The 20,234-nt window shown below is 41.0% G+C and overlaps 1 protein-coding gene across 11 annotated transcripts in view; it reads right to left on the bottom strand.

Moving 5' to 3' along the window:
* nrf1 (nuclear respiratory factor 1) overlaps window positions 1-20,234 on the bottom strand; it is a 63,447-nt gene that overhangs the window by 18,178 nt on the left and 25,035 nt on the right. For 5 of the 11 annotated variants that reach the window (XM_078419548.1, XM_078419556.1, XM_078419554.1 and 2 more), the window contains 4 exons: window positions 15,623-15,808; window positions 11,760-11,897; window positions 9,716-9,873; window positions 4,613-4,737 (listed from right to left, as the gene is read on the bottom strand). In XM_078419548.1, the coding sequence (XP_078275674.1) occupies window positions 4,613-4,737; window positions 9,716-9,873; window positions 11,760-11,897; window positions 15,623-15,808 (607 nt within the window). The remainder of the gene's footprint in view (window positions 1-4,612; window positions 4,738-9,715; window positions 9,874-11,759; window positions 11,898-15,622; window positions 15,809-20,234) is intronic. The other 6 variants (XM_078419551.1, XM_078419557.1, XM_078419555.1 and 3 more) reach the window with 3 other exon arrangements.

The raw sequence follows: 20,234 nt of genomic DNA, 5'->3' as shown, positions 1-20,234 counted from the left end.
GAGCAAGGAATGAGGCAATGGAGAAAACAATTCATTCTGAATGCTTTCCAAGCAGAGAAAAATAATCAATCTTACACACCATGGTAACATATAGTAATGGGGAGCCACCATCTCAGAACTGTAGAATTATAGTCAGGCAATGGATTGAAACAACATTTTCTCAATGCAAAGAAAGGTGGGCAGAGAAAATTTTAAATTGAGAGTTGGATGCAAAGAGCATGGAGCGGTAAAGATCAGTGAAGTGCAAAAACGTGGCAAGAGGGAAAATGTGAAACTTCGCACTTCGGTAGAACATGAACGCAGAATGTTGTTTAAACAGAGAGAGACTTCAGAATGCTGCAGTTTAGAAGGATCCGCATGCCTTCATAGACAAAACAAAGAAAGTTTGCATGCAGGTAATTAGTTAACAGAATGTTAACCTTCACTGCAAAGAAGATGGAGTATAACAAGATTTGATACTTGGGAATGAAGGGCTCGTCTTGTGAGGACAAGTTGAGGACAATATATGAAAGAGTTATGAAATATACAAGATTCTAAAGGACCATGACAAGATCAAAGCTGAGACACAACCTGAACAAGGGGGCATAGTTTCAGAAGACATTTAAGATACAGATGAGAAGGATTTTTTTCTTCTTCTGAGGCCTAAGAATCTTCACAAAAAGTGACACATATATTTGTATGTCTTGGGATATGGGAGGAAAACTAAGCACCCATGAAAAGCCAACATTGTAACAGAGAAACAGTGGAAACTCCACACTGGTAACAGCAGAGGTTGGGATCAAACCTAGGTCACCAAAACTGCCCGGAAGTATCATTACCTGCCGTGCTCTGTGCTGTCACGGTGACAAGATCATTCTCGGGTAAATGCTTCAGGATTTATGATTCTCTGGCTTTGATCTACAGAGTGCTGTTGGTTATGGGAAGGGGTCAAAAGTGGAGATGAGACCAAGGTCAGATCACCCTTGATCTTACTCAATGACCAACGAGTTCAAGTACCCACATGGAATACCCTGCTCCTACTACTTGTGTTTTAAACAAAAAGTTAGCAACTGTGGAATCACACACCACCTGTAGTAACATACCGGCATGGAGTTATCATCATTATTGCTGCCTTCCTGTTGTGGTGTGATTCCACAGGCACTGACACCCTGTTGACATGGATTTCTATTGGTGATAGTATGTTTCCATGGTTGCTGGCTCCCTGCTGGTGTCTGCTTATTAGATTTTGACAAAGAATATGTTGTTCAACACAAACCTGTCTTTTCTTACCCCCTCAAATGCCCAATCTATTGTTCCAAGTATATAAATGCTTAGTGTACCACAGGGAGCAACTTGAGATTCATCAGCAGGCATACAAGCCAAAATCTGTTTAAACCTGTGAGACTACAACCTTTACTGAAAGCACATAATATTTTTAAATGTGAGATTCCCATAATAAGAACCATCGTCTCTTAAACCGTTGCACATTTAAGGCAGACCAACAAGCAGAGAAAGAGGGGGAAAAAGAGAGAGGGAAGAGAGAGATGTCAAAATGACCAGATATAGAGACATACGTACACATAGAAGGGACATTGAATTCACATCTTGAAAGATTCCAGAATTTAGCATAAAAAAGTCAATGTATCTTGCATGTCATAGTTAGTTTTCTTGAGCAGATTTATTTTTCAATTACGTGCATTCTTCTAGCCATTGCCCGGAATCACAGAATGCGTTTGTTTCTCAGGGCCAGGCAAAACTGCCCGTGACAGCTGTTCTGCTGAGTCTAGTGACCGTTAATGGATTGCATCAAAGCTCTTTAAAACCGCTCAGGAGAGACAACTATTTTTGGATGGAATAAGTCTGAGGGAGGGGGAGTAAGATGAGGTTAAGAAAAATAAGTAATTGTTTCCTCACTGATACAATATTTCTTCAATTACATTCAAGTAACTAAAAGGTCATGACACCACACTACACTATTATCTGGAGGATGGGTAGGTGACTGCCTAACCTCAAGGCCACACAGATGTGAAAAGGAAGATAAAATTGTGTTGTTCGTGCAGCTGCATAAAAGGATGTTGTGAGAACCTTGTAAAACATTTATAAAAGAATCGCAGAGCTGAGTCGCACTGAAGGGGAAGTGACAAACCAGCATTTACCCAGACGTTCTTACATGCACTTAATAAAACATTAAATACAGTGACTGCTATCGATAGGGTGGTGCTGGTACACACTACAGAACAGTTGCTGCACTCAATTACATAATTTATGCTGCATCTTGTAATGCAATCCCAAGTGGAAAAATTGACAAGAACTGTTTCTATATGGCAAAATGTTGTGCAATGGAAGGCAGCACTGCTTTGGAGGAACACATATACAAAAGTTCCCACTACTCTGTGCCGTCTCCCTCTAGCACGTGTAAAGATGAATATGATTAAGGCAGTCTCTTGGGAAATCTCCACTGCTAATTTGATGGGCTTGCAAGTCATTGCAACCAACTTTTAAGGCAAGTGTTCCAGATCCTAAATCAATGTACTTCCAAAAAAGCCAAATAATGTAGCCCAGAATTTCAGAGATGTTGATATCCACAAACATTAACCAAGCAGATTTATTTTAGGTCCACTAATGAGAGAATGAAAGGTTACAGGGGTTTAACAAATTCATTTTTTCATCTCTGGGGTCCTCACATGCTCAATTTAACGTATTGTTAAATTGGTTTGAACCAAACCAATTTTAAATGCATGCAACCTGGCATATATTGGCACCTCTGCTTAAACCAGAGGGTGCGGATAAAGCAAGACTCACATGGATATATTGCTGATATTTTCATTAAGAGGCAGATTTCTTGGGCAATATTGGACCAGATCATGGAAGATAGTGGAAAATACTATTCCATAGTATTAATTCCATTAAACACCACAATAAATCTTACACTAAAACAAGGTTTCGCACCTATCATAATAATTCCTAGAAGCCAACTCCTTGAGTGAATTAGTTGCATTAATTACTTAATAGTTCCAGTCCTTCTTTCCCCTTCCAGCTCAAACTCCTAGAGTCAAATTCTAGAAGCACTTATCTTTATTGAACCTAGTGCACTTCATTCATTAGTTATGGCTGACTAAAGTGCCGGACACACTTGAGACATATGTGTGCGTTGAAATGTTGAGGAGTTTTTATGAATTAAGTTTAAATCACGTTATGATGATATGGTCATAAAACTTTCATGACAGCTTGTTGTCTTTAAATATTTATTCCGGTAATGCTTCAGACATCAGTTCAGGACCAATAGGTCCTGGATTGCCTAGAGAATGGAAGTAACAGCCTCCAATATTTGTGCAGTTAAATTTACAGCAGAAATAGCCACAGCATTTTGATTTATTTAGACAAATATAAATACTGATGATCCACTCAATTCAATCCAAATCTTTACGTTTGTTAATCTCCTGTGCCAGATGGATGAGCAATATATAATAAACTCGAATTCTTGATAAAAGGTTGGCATATACTTAAATAAGTCACTTAACAGGACCTAGAAAGCAAACATTGAACAACCTTTTGTTATGTCTAGGCAGAAGGACTGGAGAAACCAATTTTAGGAGAGACTTCAATATGCAGTTGACTAGCAATTACCATTTATTTGGAATGGTGTTTAGGCTTGTCCATATAAGAATGGATGTTGTACAGCAAACAGTTTGATATTGCTAAATTGAACAGGGGCACACTTTTGCCTTACAATGTAACCATGGAAGAAACTATAAATCCCATAGAGATTAATTAATTAATTTTAATCGTTGGACAGCGCACCACAAAAAGCCAAAAATAGATTTAAGATTTGGATTTAGTGTCTTTCACTCTACAGCCAATTAAGTACATGTGAAGCACAGTTGCAGTTACAATTATGTCGAGGAACATCCATATTGACCCCCAGCTGGAATCCACGCTAGGAGCTTTTTGACTTAAGGAGCTGAACTCCTGAAGTCAATTTTAGTTTCTAAGCTGCTCAAAGTTATTCATTGCGTTGGTGCATATCAGCAGTAACTATAATCTTAAAACAATTTATTGGATCTGAAGCACTTTCCAGTATCAGTAAGAAGCAATGGATTGAAATATTTTATTTCTACGTTATTCTTTGTCTGCAATCTTGGGTATAATGTTGTGCTCACCTAACTTGGCAGGAAAAGAATCTACAGATGCCGTAAAGGATTTTATTTACAAATAAAAAAATTAACTTACATTTCTTTTGCACTCAGCGTGCAGAGGCAAATCTCCGAAAGTTCTGCAGAACAAAGGCAAGAAAGGGAGGCAAGCAGGCAAAAGCATTGCAAAGAAAATGGTCTTGATGAGGACCTTAAACGTAAGACATGGAGATGTCGAGAGTTCAAGAAAATGAAGAATAAAATGCTGAAAGAGCAAACGATACAGAGAAGCAGAAGAGGTAAAAAAAACAAGCCATAAGCTGGTGTTGAGAGACTGAATGTGGCCCGTGGAAATGTGGCTGTATGAGTGAGGGAGGGACAAGGCGAAGGGACAAAATCCTATCTATTGATACTAAACGTCAATGGTAGTAAGACTGGTGCAACTTCAAACTTAACCAGTCTAAATTAAACTTTACAATAAAAATAAAAGCAGTTCTTACCATTAGCATCCTGAACCCCAGTCAGTGCACCTACAGCTGCAGCGGTCTCTCCCGACAGCACAATCTGACCTCCGCCCTGAAGGGTGGCTTCTGCAAGCGTGGCCACAGCATGAGCAGCAGCCTCACTGCAACAGAGAAAGGGAAAACGTATTGGGCACACGATGGGCTTCTTAATGCTGACAACCGCCAGCACAAGTAAAACATACTTGCATAAATACAAATAAGCACATATCCACATACAGAAGCACATAGCAAAGGCAGTGGTCAAAAAAAGGGAATCGGTTAGATACTTGATATGGTGGAGGGAGTAGCATAAAGATGGTGGCAGTTTTCTAATTTATTATTATATGCCCCTAGTGCACTCTCCAGAGTGCAGGCCAGGTCACAATTTGTTACATAAAATTCTCTCATCATCTTCAGTTAATTTACCAAATATCTTAAATCTGCATGGCCAATAGTAACAGTTTGATGCCATTTCTTGTACCTTAAGCTCTATCATTTGAGCACCATCACTAAATTGCATCTTAAGCTCCTGTGCTCCAAGGGAACCCCCCCCCCCCTTCCCCCAGGAGACATATCAAAATCAAGAGGACATAAATTTAAGGTGAGAATGGGAAAATGTGAAGGAAATTTACATGGCTAGTTTATTTTTAAACAGTGAATGGTAGTGCTTAGAAACACCTTGTCGGGGGAGGTGATGAAAGGAGATGTAGCAACATTTAAGAGGCATGTGGACAGGTACATGGACAGGCCAATGAGAGATATGGACAATGAGAAGGCAAAATGCAATTAGTTTATATTGGCAACATGTTGTAGGAAGGAACAACAGCGGGACAGGCATCTCTGGTATAGAAGGAATGGGTGACGTTTTGGGTCGAGACCCTTCTTCAGAGCGAGTCAGGGGGAGAGGGAGATACAGAGATAAGGAAGTGTATGGCGTGAAAACAAGACAAAGGGGATGACGATCATGGAAAATGTAGAATAGATCATTGTTCGCTTGGAGAAGGTAACAACAAAGCAAACAGAGATAAAAATGTAAATGAGGACAGCCAGACTTGTTGGAGAACTGGGAAGGGGGAGGGATGGAGAGGGAAGGCAAGGGCTACAGAGTTAGAGAGGTCAATATTCATATTGCTGGGATGTAATTTGCCCAAGCAAAATATGAGGCATGACAACATGGTTGGCACAGAAGGGCCTGTTCCTGTGCTGCATTGTTCCAAGAGTATGTCGAACTTGTTTCTCATCAGGAAAGAAATATTTCAAATGTCACAAATGACAAGGTATTATTCAGAAAACAGACCAGGAAGCACTTGAACCAAATCTCTTAATCTCCCAGTCTACCCAAAAAAGCATGCTATGCCATGCCTTTCTGAGCCTCAGTTCACAGCATGCGTGTGCTGGGACTGTAACACAGTTCAGATTCAGTTAAGATAAAAAGCAAGATGGGGCGAATTGGGGAAATAAATGGTTTAGAGAAACAGTATGTTTTATGGAGTGTATGCATCTTCTTTGTAATATCACCACCAGGGATCATGCTTTAAATGCGTGAGACTCTTACTGTAATGAAAGGGAAGAATACTGTGACAATAAATGTGCATAATGGTTTGTACTTTCAAATGAAACTCCTCATGCTGGCTGGAAAATGCCAGTCAGTGTTGCCATCTACTGGAATTAATGGCTCCATGAAAAAGAATTTCTTAAAAAGAAAAACAGACTGAAGATTTTATTGAGACCAATATTTCTTTTGAAGTTCTAGATAAGCTAAGAGGTTTTAATATACTTTGTCACCAACACCTGACATCATGTAAATCCTTGTATAAAATTATGTCACAGGAATTTTTTGATTTTAGTTGCATCCAAGAGAATATTGTTAAATGTATTAGCTTTGACAGGCGAGTGGTGACAGTGGCTGGTCAAAAGTTAGCAGCGATGGATATGTGTGCCCCTCAACAAAGGCTACCTGCAGCTGATGTAGCTTACCTAAGGGAAACAAAAGTCTTGAAATACAACTCTATTTAATAACTGTTGCATCCAGGCAACATTAACAGCACTCTTACTCAATGACAAACCTTCCAGAGCAATAAAGTGATATTTCTTTCAAACTATGTAACAACAGAATGCAGAAAGATTAACCTGTGTGCTAAGTACAAAGATCATTGTGCAAAGCAAAGCAGTGTGGTTAATTGATCTATTCAAAGGCAGAGACATCATAGGATCGCTGTTACTTCATTCTTTTTAATATTGACCAACAAAATGTGTTCAACATCCACGTTAAATTGCAAAATCCGTAGTATTTAACTCTAGGTTTTGTTCCATAATAATCTGCAGGGAAACTCAAAAAGCAGCCCCAATAAGAATGCTTGTCCAGTAGCAGTACTTTCAATAAATGCCCCTGAAGGGGACTCTAAGCCACTTCTAATTGTAGTCTGTCTGCAAATTAGAAATTACTTCTCTGCATTGTTTTAGGATCTCAGCATGGGGTGAGTCTGCCGTGATTAAAGTTAGGGACCATCAAGATTGGAACACAAAATGAAGTAACTGTTTATATCCATGGCTAATTATCTTTGTTTAAAAACATTTTTAGTCCATCATCATAATTATTGCACTTTCGTTCCTCTATCTGCATTTAGTCGACTGGTCACAGCCAACGCAAAATAAAGTACTGCAAATGGATATGGGTCAAACATGGCTGAATGAGACAAGGTTAGACGGGAAATCTGGACTGGCATAGACAAGTTAGACTTAAAGGCCCGTTTCCGTGCCATATGACACTACAATTTTAGCATTTAACCAGTCTCACACCCTTTTTTTAAACTTCCATAACTAATGTTTCCCCAGTATCAATAGCAAAGGGACTAGTTGTTCTGGCTAGAGTACTTTAGTCTATTCCTTTTCAGTGTCATTAGAAACCAAGACATACCACTTACTATTTTACTTAGCTTCAACGCTCAGAGGAAGTCTACTTAAGTGTGTAGGTAGGAACTGCAGATGCTGGTTTAAACTGAAGATAGACACAAAAAGCTGGAGTAACTCAGTGAGACAGGCAGCATCTCTGGATAGAAGACATGGGTGAAGTTTCGGCTCTAGACCCTTCTTCAGACTGTCCGAAGGGTCTTGATCCGAAATATCACCCATTCCTTCTCTCCAGAAATGCTGCCTGTCCCACTGAGTTACTCCAGATTTTTGAGTCTATCTTCGACGTCTACTTAAGGTTTGCTTTATCTGATCAAAGTAGTATGGTTAAAATCCAGTCTGCTTATGTACCCACCCCATCCATTCTACTTAACACATGCCTCAGTAACCAGTTTCCGAAAACACACCCAGCTGGTGTTATTTTGGATAATGAGATTTGAACAACACAACCGAAAAACATGCTATGGGCTCAACCACAAGCGACTATCTTGTCAGCAGTTTACATGTTTAAAAATCTCAATGCTTTACGGCTGAATTCCAAAATAGAGTTTTGTTTTGTTCTGCTGAAAGATGACTGAATGTACTTGGATGGATGACCAAGTTTAGTCACGAGTAGCACAATCACTTCGGCCTGTGATTTAACTCATCATTTGTCCATGGTTAAGGAATCATAGTCAAACAGCAGCAAGAGGTACATGATTCCTTATCCATGGACAAATGATGAGTTAAATCACAGGCCCTCCCAAGCCAAAGTGATTGTGCTTCAGCCAACAAAGTAAGAAGTACCGCAGCCAAATTGCACCCAGAAAGATCTCATAATCAGCAACATGGTAGTAACCAGAATTAGTTTCAGCAAGGCTGAATGAGCGATTAATGTTGACCAGGATATCTCTACTCTTCACATTATACCAGGAAATCTTAATCTATAATTAAGAGTAGGTGTCTCAGGGAGTACCTGTTTTGAGATTTGTAACCGACATTCTAATGGGAATGTCACAGAGGAATATCTGACCTCTGATCATGAAATTTGGACAAAGACTGTTCAACACTTCTCAGCATCTTACTGCAATCTTGGCGGATGTTCATGAACAGTGATTAGCTATCGACGAAGAATCAGGGAGTATCCCATGACCCCATCGACGGTTCAATACATAGGAGTTGCTGGAGTAACACAATACATTCTGGAGAGGGGGGGGGGGGGGGGAAATCACATTTGTGGGGAAAAACTCCAGAAATTTAATCCAGAAAAATCCCAAGGCAATGAAACAAAAACTGAATGTGAGTCACAACCAGAGACTACTGATAACACTCACCAATTGGTCAATACTTACAAAGAGAAAGAGTACACATATGTTTCAGGCAATTAATTTACTAAGAAGACACATTGAAATTTAGATGCAGGAATTTTGAGGAAAGCACAAAGTTACTCCAGCACTTTGTGTTTTGAATTATCTTATTAATTCTACTGTAATCATTTTAAGGGTAGGAGCCAATGTTGCCCGAGGTCCAAAAACTATCTTCAGGTCCCTATTTGGCTTCCTCCAACTGAGATCAACCAATGGAAGCATCAAACTTACATTTTTCTGTCCTGAGCTGCTGCAAATAAACCTCTCAAGAAAGAGCTTGTGGCCAACGGACACGTTCACAAGTTTGTTTCTCCGTTTACTGCCGCTCATCCCAAGCTATTATTCTCTCTGCCTGCCTTACCCCAAGCAGACCACTCCAGCCAAATTAAGTAATTACACTCCCAGTAACCTCAAGTGCTGCATCCCTGCAATATAGTCAAGATTAGAAGTTCACCATTTCTGCCACAGTGCCAAATCTAGTTGGTTCCGAAGTGGGCTGAAGAAATCTTGAAAAGAATGCTCAGGTTTCAATCTACCCAGACTCTCCCTCCCCGAGTCAACATTCCCTCCACACCACCCCAAATCAGCAGAATCAGTGACTTGGTGGATGAATCGGAAAAACTGGCATTGTGCCAAGAGGAATTATTTACTTCCAGTTAATCCAAATTTTAAAAATTAACGAGGCACATCAATTCAATTGCAAGAATGAGAGATTCTTTAAAATAATAAAATTAAAAACTAAAGTATATTACTGAAGGAGTCTCAGATATTATCGAGCTTGCAACGGGAACTGGAGAGGAACAATTTGTAATGTTATCTTTGAGCACCTCTGGCTGACACTCACCTGTTCAGCGCCATGGTAACAGTGGCTCCTTGATGCATCTCGTGGGATGCAGCCACTGCAGCCTCTGCCAGAGAGGCCACAGCCTGGGTGGCTTCAGAAGCTTGTGTCGTCTGGATCGCCATTTCCCCACCTTGCAACGTGGCCCAATTCTGCTCAACCTGCACAAAGAAAGTGCAGAATATCATCGAGAGGAGAACCAAGCAAAAAAAGGTACAGAACAGAATGCAAAACAAAAACGAACACCTCTTCCTCCACATGGAGTTATTTTGGATTATTCTGAAAACTATTATTCTGAGGTAGGGAAGGATGATGCAAATGTGCAGTTTGTCACCAAATGAGCACTGGTTAAGAATTAATACAGATTCGGAGAGCTCATCTTTAGAACCTTAATAAGCAGCTTGAAGCAGTGACAATATAAAAAAAAATTAAGATCTGAAAGAAACACTTAAGCAAAAGTAAAAGCTGCCCTATAGTCTATCGAGCTCCCAAATGTTTAATATCAGAACATATTTCTGGATGGCTCGACTGGATACGCAAATATGCAGGTTCTCAGAGTTGTAGGGCTGCAGGAAGTTAGAGATAAAGAAGGGCAAGTTCCAGACCAGAAGCTAGTTCAGGTCAGAGAATAATGGCGGCATGGATAAACAGGGCATGATTCAGGTAGGAACACCTAATAAGAAAGAAATAGCATTAAAATTATTTTCAATCCTCAAATATAATTTGCTAGCCTATTTCTTATAGTTCTGCCTCCCTTGCCCAATCATCTACTTTGTATCAGAAACACAAACAGCTATAATTCAAGAGCCAAGTTCAATAACTTCCTCTCCTGAACCAATGATGACTTGAAGCATTCTTTATGATGGTTTATTTTTGCTGTTGAATTCGTTCATCTTTCTCTGCTGGAATCATTTATAATCCAAACACAAATGCTGTTGGCAGCCTCCTCAATTTACAAGCTTCATATAATATCTGGAGTCAACACTATTCTCCTTCTTGCATATGTTGCACCACAGTGCAAATTGCCTGACATGGATAAGAACATTCAAGGGATTAGAAGCCGTTATGCTAAGGGCGCACAGCATTTGTCGGGTTGTACATTAAAAAAATGCCCCTTTGCACTAATACGATTTATAGAGCCGACTGGAAAAATGAGAGATACCATTGGCTGCAAAAATAATTCCTTACTAAATTTGCAATAATGGACGATATGACTAAATATTTGCAACAAAAGCTAATTGGTTTCAATGAATAATTCCTGTGCCTTAACTTCAATAGTTGACTAATCAATATAGAAACAATGCTACAATAATCATCCAACACATGGAGAGAGAGAAATTGTGGAAGATAGCTGGAAGAAGATATCAATGGCCTAGTCTGGGATACAGGAAATGATCAGCCAGAAATCAATTCTAAAATAATTAATCTGAGATAATTAAATGAGGTATTTAATCTTGGAAAATTAAAACATTGCAAGGAAATGCACATCAAATAGTTGGTCACTGAAAAATGATTGAAGAATAGAGGTACCTTACAGTATATGGCCAAAATCTCAGAAGATTGCAGCATAAATAGAAAAGGTAATTAAACAGCAAAAGCAGTACTTAATATTACAGCCAAGACAGAATGTGAGATGACTAACAGCTATAGTACTGCAAGCAATTTTCATTACCATATTTTAGGTATGATACACCCTGATTGCTCTTGCTGTATTTGTCCCTTTCTACATCGCTCATCTTATTCTTCAGAACCTTTTCAATAATTAATTCACCATCCACGGAGGCTGGATTGGCTTGTGTTCCTCAGTTTGTTCTATTCTTGCTCCTAATTCGTATGCTCATGATTATGAATGAAAAGCAAGATAGATTCAGGGGGTTGAGTAGTCTTCACATCTTTTATTCCATTCTTACCCTTTTGTCCAATGCCTTTCTATTCTAAAAAACCCTCAGTATATCTAAGTGGAGATTATGGCTGCCACCCAATATGGTGTAGGGATTCTAAGAATGCGTGGTGCTCAATGGGAGGTTGGAAACAATATCTCACCCACCTTCCCCAAGAACGCATGAGCAATTGCTGCCCTCACCTCTCCATCCTGTACAGTGGAATAATTCACCTGAGCAACAGTTACCGTTCCCGGGAGCTCAGATGCATCGGCCAGAGTCGCAACTGTTGCACCCGTGCCAACCTGCAAACAAGGGCAAACAAGAACAAAGAGCACTTTAATGTGCAGCAGGCACCTGTATTCCCTACACATTTTGCTGCAAAAATTGTTCCTTCTTCAAAAATAAATCAATCAGTGCCTCAGGACCACTTAGTGAATGTGGTCTGGCGCAAAGCTGCAAAATCTGGGAAATTCTTATTTCCCATCTTTATTCTGAGCCGGGTGGGGGAATGAGACGAGGTTCCTTTTAAATCAACACATTTCTATTAATAGATAGAGAGCCAAATAGAGAGTGTGAGTAAACAAAAATCATCTGTAGTTCCAGGATATAAACCCACAACCCCACCACAGGACAGGAGTGAATGATCAGGGAAAGTAAGGATCAGAAACATATGTGTCACCCTCTGTAAAAGAGAGACAGTAAGAAAGAACTGCATTTTATGCATTTCTCTATTCTACACCTAAATTATAATTGTAAAAGAATAGTTATTGTAAGAACGCAATACGTGCAATAAATAATTTGATGACCTCCACAAATAGCGACGTGATAAATGCCTTGTTGGACATTGATTGAAGGTCAATTATTGGGCAAGATACCAAGAGCAGTCTTCTTTAAATTGCACCAGAGGATCTTTTATATCTTACATTTTAACTGGCAAACCAAGACTCTTTAAAATTCCCTGCAAAAGCTGTAACTCTGAAACTGCAGCACAGATTCAGTACTGCATTGGAGATTCAGGCAGGATAATGTGTCCAAGTATCTGTCATGAACTTGAACTCACAACCCCAAAATCAGAGTAGAGAATACTATAAACGAAATACTTGTTAATACAGATAACACTTATTATAACCGACCATAGGGGGGAGGGGGAGAGGGAGGGAGGGGGGAATGGAGTTCGTTATTGCCAACTGTCCACTGTAACAGAGTAAGGGATTTACTCCAATCAACCAGTGGTCACTTCGTGAAATAACGTTTTTTTCAAGTACAAAGTTCATTTTAATAGCTAAAAATATATTTTTGTCACTGCATGCTAAAAAATACTAATGGCAGTTTAGACAATAGACAATAGGTGCAGGAGGAGGCCATTCGGCCCTTCGAGCCAGCACCACCATTCAATGTGATCATTGTTTAATATAATACCATTGCCCCAGTGTCGAGAAGCAATTGCTTGTCATTTTCAGTGGCCTCCCTGAGCTTAACTAGCAACCTGTGTTCTTAAAGAGACAGTAGTGTCTGATTACTACAAATGAAATGCATTTTAAAGAGGTTTGTAATAACACGGTTATTTACTGTCAAATAAGCATTTGAGATTTGCGAAATGGCTCAAATGAAGAATGACTTTTGGATAAGGTTCTACAAAATCATCAACAGAACTGGGAAGAAATGTAACAAGCAAAATATGAGCAACAGATTCAACCAACATATTTTCTTCAAAGTAGCAAACAGACATTTACAGCTAGCCCAAACCGAAACATAAACCACAAAGGACAGTTCAAAGCTGATCAGCTACAGACAAACCCTGCCCTTGACCCTGCAAAGGCTGCTCTGACATAATTCATTATTTCACAACATAAAATGAACATCATTTTAATCAGGGACTACTGAAATACAAGGTTATTCTTCGTTTACACAACAGGCCTTAATAGACCTCTTTGAGATAGTAATATGTCCAAAAGGAACTTCATGGGAATACTTTAATTCCAGAAATTGGGCATCAAAGCAAAGGAAGAGATACCAAACCAGCAGGCTAAAAGTTTAATCACTGAAATTGCTTTAAGGAATTTCTTTAAGAAAGAGACAAAGGGTTGAAAATGAAAGAGTTCGATATCATCTCGCTAATGCATGAAAACCAACGGCACGGTGAAACAGGTGAGGTATATCAAAAAGGGGGCAAGGTGTGAGGAATAACGAGTTCTCAGATAGGCCAACTGAGTTAGGAAACATATAGGGCAAGGAGCTAGAGAGATTTAAATTACAGGCAAGAATTTAAAAAATGTGGCTTTTCTGGACTGGAAGCCAAAGTCAGCAAGCAGAGGACTTGTATAGTTACAAGTAACTGAGTTTTTGATGAACTCAAGTGGGAAATTTGAGCCCAGGAGAACTATGATTGCATCTGGAGGTAACATACAATGAGAGTTTCAGCAGCAGATGAAATGTTGTAGGATTGAAGGTAGATGATATTACAGGCATCTTATTAGTCAGTACCTTTGCGATGAAGAGCGAATGGGATCCGTAGGATGTTGGAAATGTTAATAGTTTGACTTGAGTGCAGAGAGTGACAGTGAAAGAAGATAAAGGTAGCTAATGAACATAAGGCTGAAGATTATGGGTTTGCTCTTTTTAAATGGAGAAAAAATCAGCTCCCTCCAAAAAGGACATTACACTTGTGACAAATCAGAGAATGTGGAGAGATTAAGATGAATGGTGATGAGGTACAGATGATTAGTAGCAGCAAATATGTGGTTCATTATGTTTGTGGATAATATCACTGAGAGCCAGTATGCAGTTCAGAAACATGAAGGAGCCATGATAAATCCACAATCAACTGAAGCAGTTAAAGAGCAGGAAGGAAAAGATGCCGTTGCAGAGATTCTCTGGGAACATTAGTACTGGTAACAATGGGGCCAATTGTTCCAAATCGCAGACAGATATTGCAGAAGGAGCTGTGATCAACAGTTGGAGTCAAGTCAAGAAGTGCAGCACGGTGGCGCAGCGGTAGAGTTATCATATCATATCATATCATATATATACAGCCGGAAACAGGCCTTTTCGGCCCTCCAAGTCCGTGCCGCCCAGTGATCCCCGTACATTAACACTATCCTACACCCACTAGGGACAATTTTTACATTTACCCAGCCAATTAACCTACATACCTGTACGTCTTTGGAGTGTGGGAGGAAACCGAAGATCTCGGAGAAAACCCACGCAGGTCACGGGGAGAACGTACAAACTCCTTACAGTGCAGCACCCGTAGTCAGGATCGAACCTGAGTCTCCGGCGCTGCATTCGCTGTAAAGCAGCAACTCTACCGCTGCGCTACCGTGCCGCCTGATGCCTTGCAGCGAATGCAGCGCCGGAGACTCTGGTTCGATCCCGACTATGGGTGCTGTCTGTATGGAGTTTATGCGTTCTCCACGTGACCTGCTTGGGTTTACTCCGAGATCTCCGGTTTCCTCCCACACTCCAGATGTACAGGTTTGTAGGTTAATTGGCTTAGTAAATGTAAAAATTGTCTCTCGTGTTTGCAGGGTAGTGTTAATATGTGGGGATCGCTGGTCGATGAGGACCCGGAGGACTGAAGGGCCTGTTTCCACGTTGTATCTCTAAACTAAACTACAAAGGACAGAGCATCATTGTCACAGTAGTAACAATTTAGGATGGTGATGCAGATTATTTCTATTTTGCAGCACAGGCCAAAGTATTGTTAAAGTTTTTTAAAAAGGAGTTGCAGAATTGATGGGCACAGATTTGGGGGTGAATGCTGTTTTGAGGCCTTCAAAATTCCAGTGAATACAAGACCAGTCTTTCCAATCTTTCCTCACAGTCCCGCCATCCCGGGGATTAACCTCGTGAACCTACGCTGCACTCCCTCAATAGCAAGGATGCCCTTCCTCACAAAATAGAAAATAGAAAATCAACCACGATCTTGATGAATGGGGAAGTAGGATTGAAGGTTAACTCCTGCATTTATTTCTCACATATAATACGGTATGATTCTGTGAGAAGCAACATAAAACTCTAAACTCACCTGTATAAGGGAGACTGTCCCATCTGGGTTACTGATTGTCTGTACCACGGTCTGAGAAGGGACGAGATGGGCAATGTGTGTCTGTGGATGAGTCTGCTGATCTTCAAAAGCATACAACAAATCCTCTCTTCCATGCTGTTTGTAACAGTTCTTAACTATCGTCCGCAGCGCCTGTGTCCAGGATACCTATTGCGACAAATTCAACCTTTACATACAATCATATACAATATCATGTGCCTCCTCGCATCTTTACTTCACTGAACCAACCAACATTACCGTCTATTCCCACTTACTGTATATACTTGAACACCCTCCCTTTAAATGCATCCAAGTTCTTTGCTTCAATACTCTTGGCAGAAGGAAGTTCCATTCTCACCACGCCTTGAGTAAAGAAACTTCTGGCACATCCTGACTGGATTGTTTGATGATCTTTTCATTGAATTTACAAGCTTCCCAAAAGTTATCTGGTTCTTACTTCTTCTTCTTCTTCTCAAGCCCTTTGCTCCTCTAGGGAGCATAGGCCATTGACAAATGTCCTCCAACTCACTCGGTTGTTGGCGGTTCTTTCGAGATCTCCCCAGTTGAACCCACTCCCAGACATTTCTGCCTGGACACCTCTTCTCCAGCTGTTCCTGGGACAACCTCTTTTCCTTTTTCCTTGGGGGTTCCATTTCAGGGCTTGCCAGGTGATGTTTGTGGCAGGTTTTCTGAGGGTGTGTCCAATCCAATTCCATTTTCTCTTTCACATTTGTAAGTCAATGGGATCCTGGCTTGTTCTTTTCCACAGGTCCACATTGCTTACTTTGTCTCTCCTCCAGATGTTTAGTTTTCTCCTGAGGCAGTTGTTAATGTTTGCAGCCTGTTTGTTGTGTGTTTTGTTGTTTCCATGTCTCTGATCCATATATCATTACCTGCTTCACATTTGAATTAAAGATGCGTATTTTGGTGTTGATTGAGATGTATTTTGAGCTCCAGATCTTCCTGAGCATGTTAAACACCACCCTCGCCTTATTGATTCTGCTTTTTATGTCTGCATCAGCCCCTCCAGTAGTGCCACAACACTGCCTAGGTATGTGAATGTTTCTACCTCCTCCAAGGCAGTGCTGTGCATGTTGATAGGGTTGCTGGGTTTGGAGTGGGTCTTCATCACCTGTGTCTTTGCTGTATTGGGTGTAAGACCAAGTTTTGTAAGAGTCTGTCCGTCTTCTCCTGTATTTGTATCTGTGTGTGTGAAAGGAGAGTTATGTCGTCTGCAAAGTCAAGGTCATCTAGCTGTTCCCACATTGTCCACTGAATTCCATTTCTTTTCCCTTCAGTTGTTTCCATCATGATCCAGTCAATTGCCAGGTGGAACCGGAATGGTGACAGTAGACATCGCTGCTTGACACAAAAGCTCTGGGAGAGCTGGCCTGCATGCATAACTTTGCATGAGGTTCCTTCATACGAGTTCTTGATTAAGTTTATGATCTTGGTGGGAATTCCATAGTGGTCCATTAGGCGCCATAGTGTTGTCCTGTCTAAGCTGTCAAACGCTTTCTCAAAGTCGATGAAGTTGATGTACAGGGACATGTTCCATTCAATACTGTTCAATGATGATGTGTAGTTTTGCTATGTGGTTTGTGCATGAGCGACCCTTCCTGCTTGCTGGTCCCGTAGCCTCTCGTCTACAGCTTCCTGAAGACGGTTGAGGATGACCCGGTTGAGAATTTTACTGGGCACAGAAAGTAGGGTGATCCCTCGGTGGTTGTTACATTTTCTTAGGTTACCTTTTTTTGGCAGTTTCACAATGGGTATCCCTCTGCCCATTCTGTGGGTGTCTTTTCCTCCTCCCAAATTCTCCCAAAGAAGCCGTAGAGCATGTCTGTTGATGAGTCTATATCTACTTTAAGGGCTTCAGGTGGAATATTGTCAGGGCCAGCAGCCATGCCAGCTTTTAGTTGATTGATTGCAGCCTTCATTTCTGATTTTGTTGGTCTATCACACTCAATATGTAGTGATATCCTGTTTTGGGGAATATGTGGCTGCACTGCCGGTGGTGGCCTGTTTAGGACTTCTTCGAAATGCTCTACCCATCTGGCGAGCTGCGCCTCCTGGGTTGAGAGCAGTTGGCCGTTCTTGTCTGTAATTGGTTTATTACTGTGCAGGTATGTCCCGGACAATTTCCTTGTGATGGTATACAACTCCCTCATGTTCCTTTGAGTCGCCGCAATTTCGACCTCCTTGGCTAGCCTCTCCACCTGTGTTCTCTTGTCCCTCCTGATGTTCTTCCGCACTTCTTTGTGGCATCTGTTGTGCTCCTTTTGAGCCAAAGCCTTTTCAGCTCTTGTTCTTGATTTGTTAACCTCTTTGAACTTTCTCCTCTGTTGGATTGCATTGAAGGTTTCTGGTGTTATCCACTCCTTTTCTCCCTAGGGCCTCCTCACAGGTTGAGCTCCAAGCAGTTTTTAGGTGTTCCCACTCCTCATTTATTGTCCATCCTTCCTTCCTTCTCAGCTGTAGTTCTGTATTTTCCCTTGAGAGGATATCCTTGAACTTCTTCACCGCTTGAGCACTGCTGAGGTATTCAGTGTTGTATTTCGCTCTTTGGCTTTTGGCCCGGTAGTGTCTCCTCAGCCTTAGCTTGATTTCCCTACCAGGAGGTGGTGGTCTGAAGTTGCATCTGCTCCTCTTCTTGTTCTGACATCTTCCATGGACCTTCTGAACTTTTTAGATACAAATATGGTCAATTTGATTTTCTGTGACATGATCTAATGACACTCAAGTTGTTTTGTAGATTGTTTTATGGGGGAATACACTTCCCCCAATCACTAGGTTATTGTTAACACAGGTCTCAGCAAACATCTCGCCATTTTCATTCATTTTGCCCACTCCATTTTCCTATTGCTGCCTCATATCCCTCGTTTTGGTCTCCAATCTTGGCGTTGAAGTCACCCATCAGGATAATGAGATCTCAGGCTCCAATACTACCAAGTAGGTGGTTCAAGCTGTCATAGAACCTGTCTTTGACCTCCTCCTGTGCATTGTTGGTGGGTGCATAACATTGTATTATGTGGGCTTTCACTCTCTTGTTGTTACTTTTGAAGGTTGTGGAGATGAGGCTGGAGCGGATGGCGTTAGAGCTTTTCTAGTGTCTTAGTGACCACTCCCTCTGTATGTTTCGCTTTCTCATCTTCCTTTCCAGAGTAGATAATGGACTGCCCACTGGCCAATTTGATCTCCCCTGACTGTGTCCATCTTGTTTCTGCCAAGCCCAGGACTGAGAGATTGTAGCGCACCATTTCCTTGGCAACAGTGGCAGCCTGGAACATGGTTTGGATGTTCCATGTCCCCACAAGGATGGATTTCTTTGGCGTCACAAGGGTGTCATCTTCCCAGCGCCCTTGCGGGTTTGGCTGGGAAGAGTCATGTTCCCCATCGCTGGGGCACCTTCTTCAACCAAATGTATAATTTGGTTTTCAATCGTCAAAGTTTCTGTAACTCATACTTTTTACCAGGGTGGGGTAGTTAACCCCATGCCCACCGCCCAACTTGGAGGACCAGGGACTGCTTCGTCTGCCTCCTCATCCATGACCTGTCAGGTTTGGTTGAACCTGCCAAGGATATAAAACCCCATCCGGCATAGCTCACAGGATCACTGGAGGTACGCAAGCCTCTCCACCATGTCAAGGTTGCATTCCAGGAGAAGACAAGTTATCTGCTGGTAACCTTTAAAGATTCTGAATGTGTTTGAAGTTAGCAATAGTGATATTTCCAATTATAACCAGCAGCTAATAAATCAGAGAACCTTAGAGACATATCTTTAACTAAAGAGTGTAATTGGAATGTGAACCCTGTTACCACATGCAGTTGTTAAGGTGAGTAGCAAAAGATGGATAACATGTGAGAATGTGAACGCTAATATTTTGGAACCTTTCTTTGTCTAACAAAGGTTTTACCTGAACACCTTTCTGAGTTTGTTAATAGCTATCTTAAATGTAATGACTTCTTATTTAATTCATGATTGTTCAATGCAGTTCCTGCCCTGTCTGACAGAAATCAATTTCAACACAGACTAACAATTCAACATGGAAGCTTCCACATACTTTTGGCTACTACCACCCCCCAACCCCAACCAGTCAGAGAAATCATGAGCTGGCTGCCATGTATTTTCATTCACCCTTCAGACTCTCAACCATCTTCAGTCTCATAAGAAACATAGAAAATAGATGTAGGAGGCCATTTGGCCCTTCAAGCCAGCACCACCATTAATTGTGATCATGACTGATCATCTCAATCAGTAACCCGTACCTGCGTTCTCCCCATATCTCTTGATTCTGCTAGCCCCTAGAGCTCTATCTAACTCTCTTTTAAATTCATCCAGTGAATTGGCCTCTGCTTTCTTTGGCAGAGAATTCCACAAATTCACAACTCTCTGGGTACAAAGGTTTTTTCTCATCTCTGTTTTAAATGGCCTCCCCTTTATTCATAGACTGCGGCCCCTGGTTCTGGACTCCCCCAACATTGGGAACATTTTTACTGCATTTAGCTTGTCCAGTCCTTTTATAATTTTATACATTTCTATAAAATCCCCTCTCATCCTTCTAAATTCCAGTGAATACAAGACCAGTCTTTC

Source organism: Rhinoraja longicauda, chromosome 23 (assembly GCF_053455715.1).
Source record: "Rhinoraja longicauda isolate Sanriku21f chromosome 23, sRhiLon1.1, whole genome shotgun sequence".
Classification (NCBI taxonomy): Eukaryota; Metazoa; Chordata; class Chondrichthyes; order Rajiformes; family Arhynchobatidae; genus Rhinoraja; species Rhinoraja longicauda.
The sequence above is the reverse complement of the archived record's forward strand: the minus strand, read 5'-3'. Positions and strand labels throughout refer to the sequence as shown.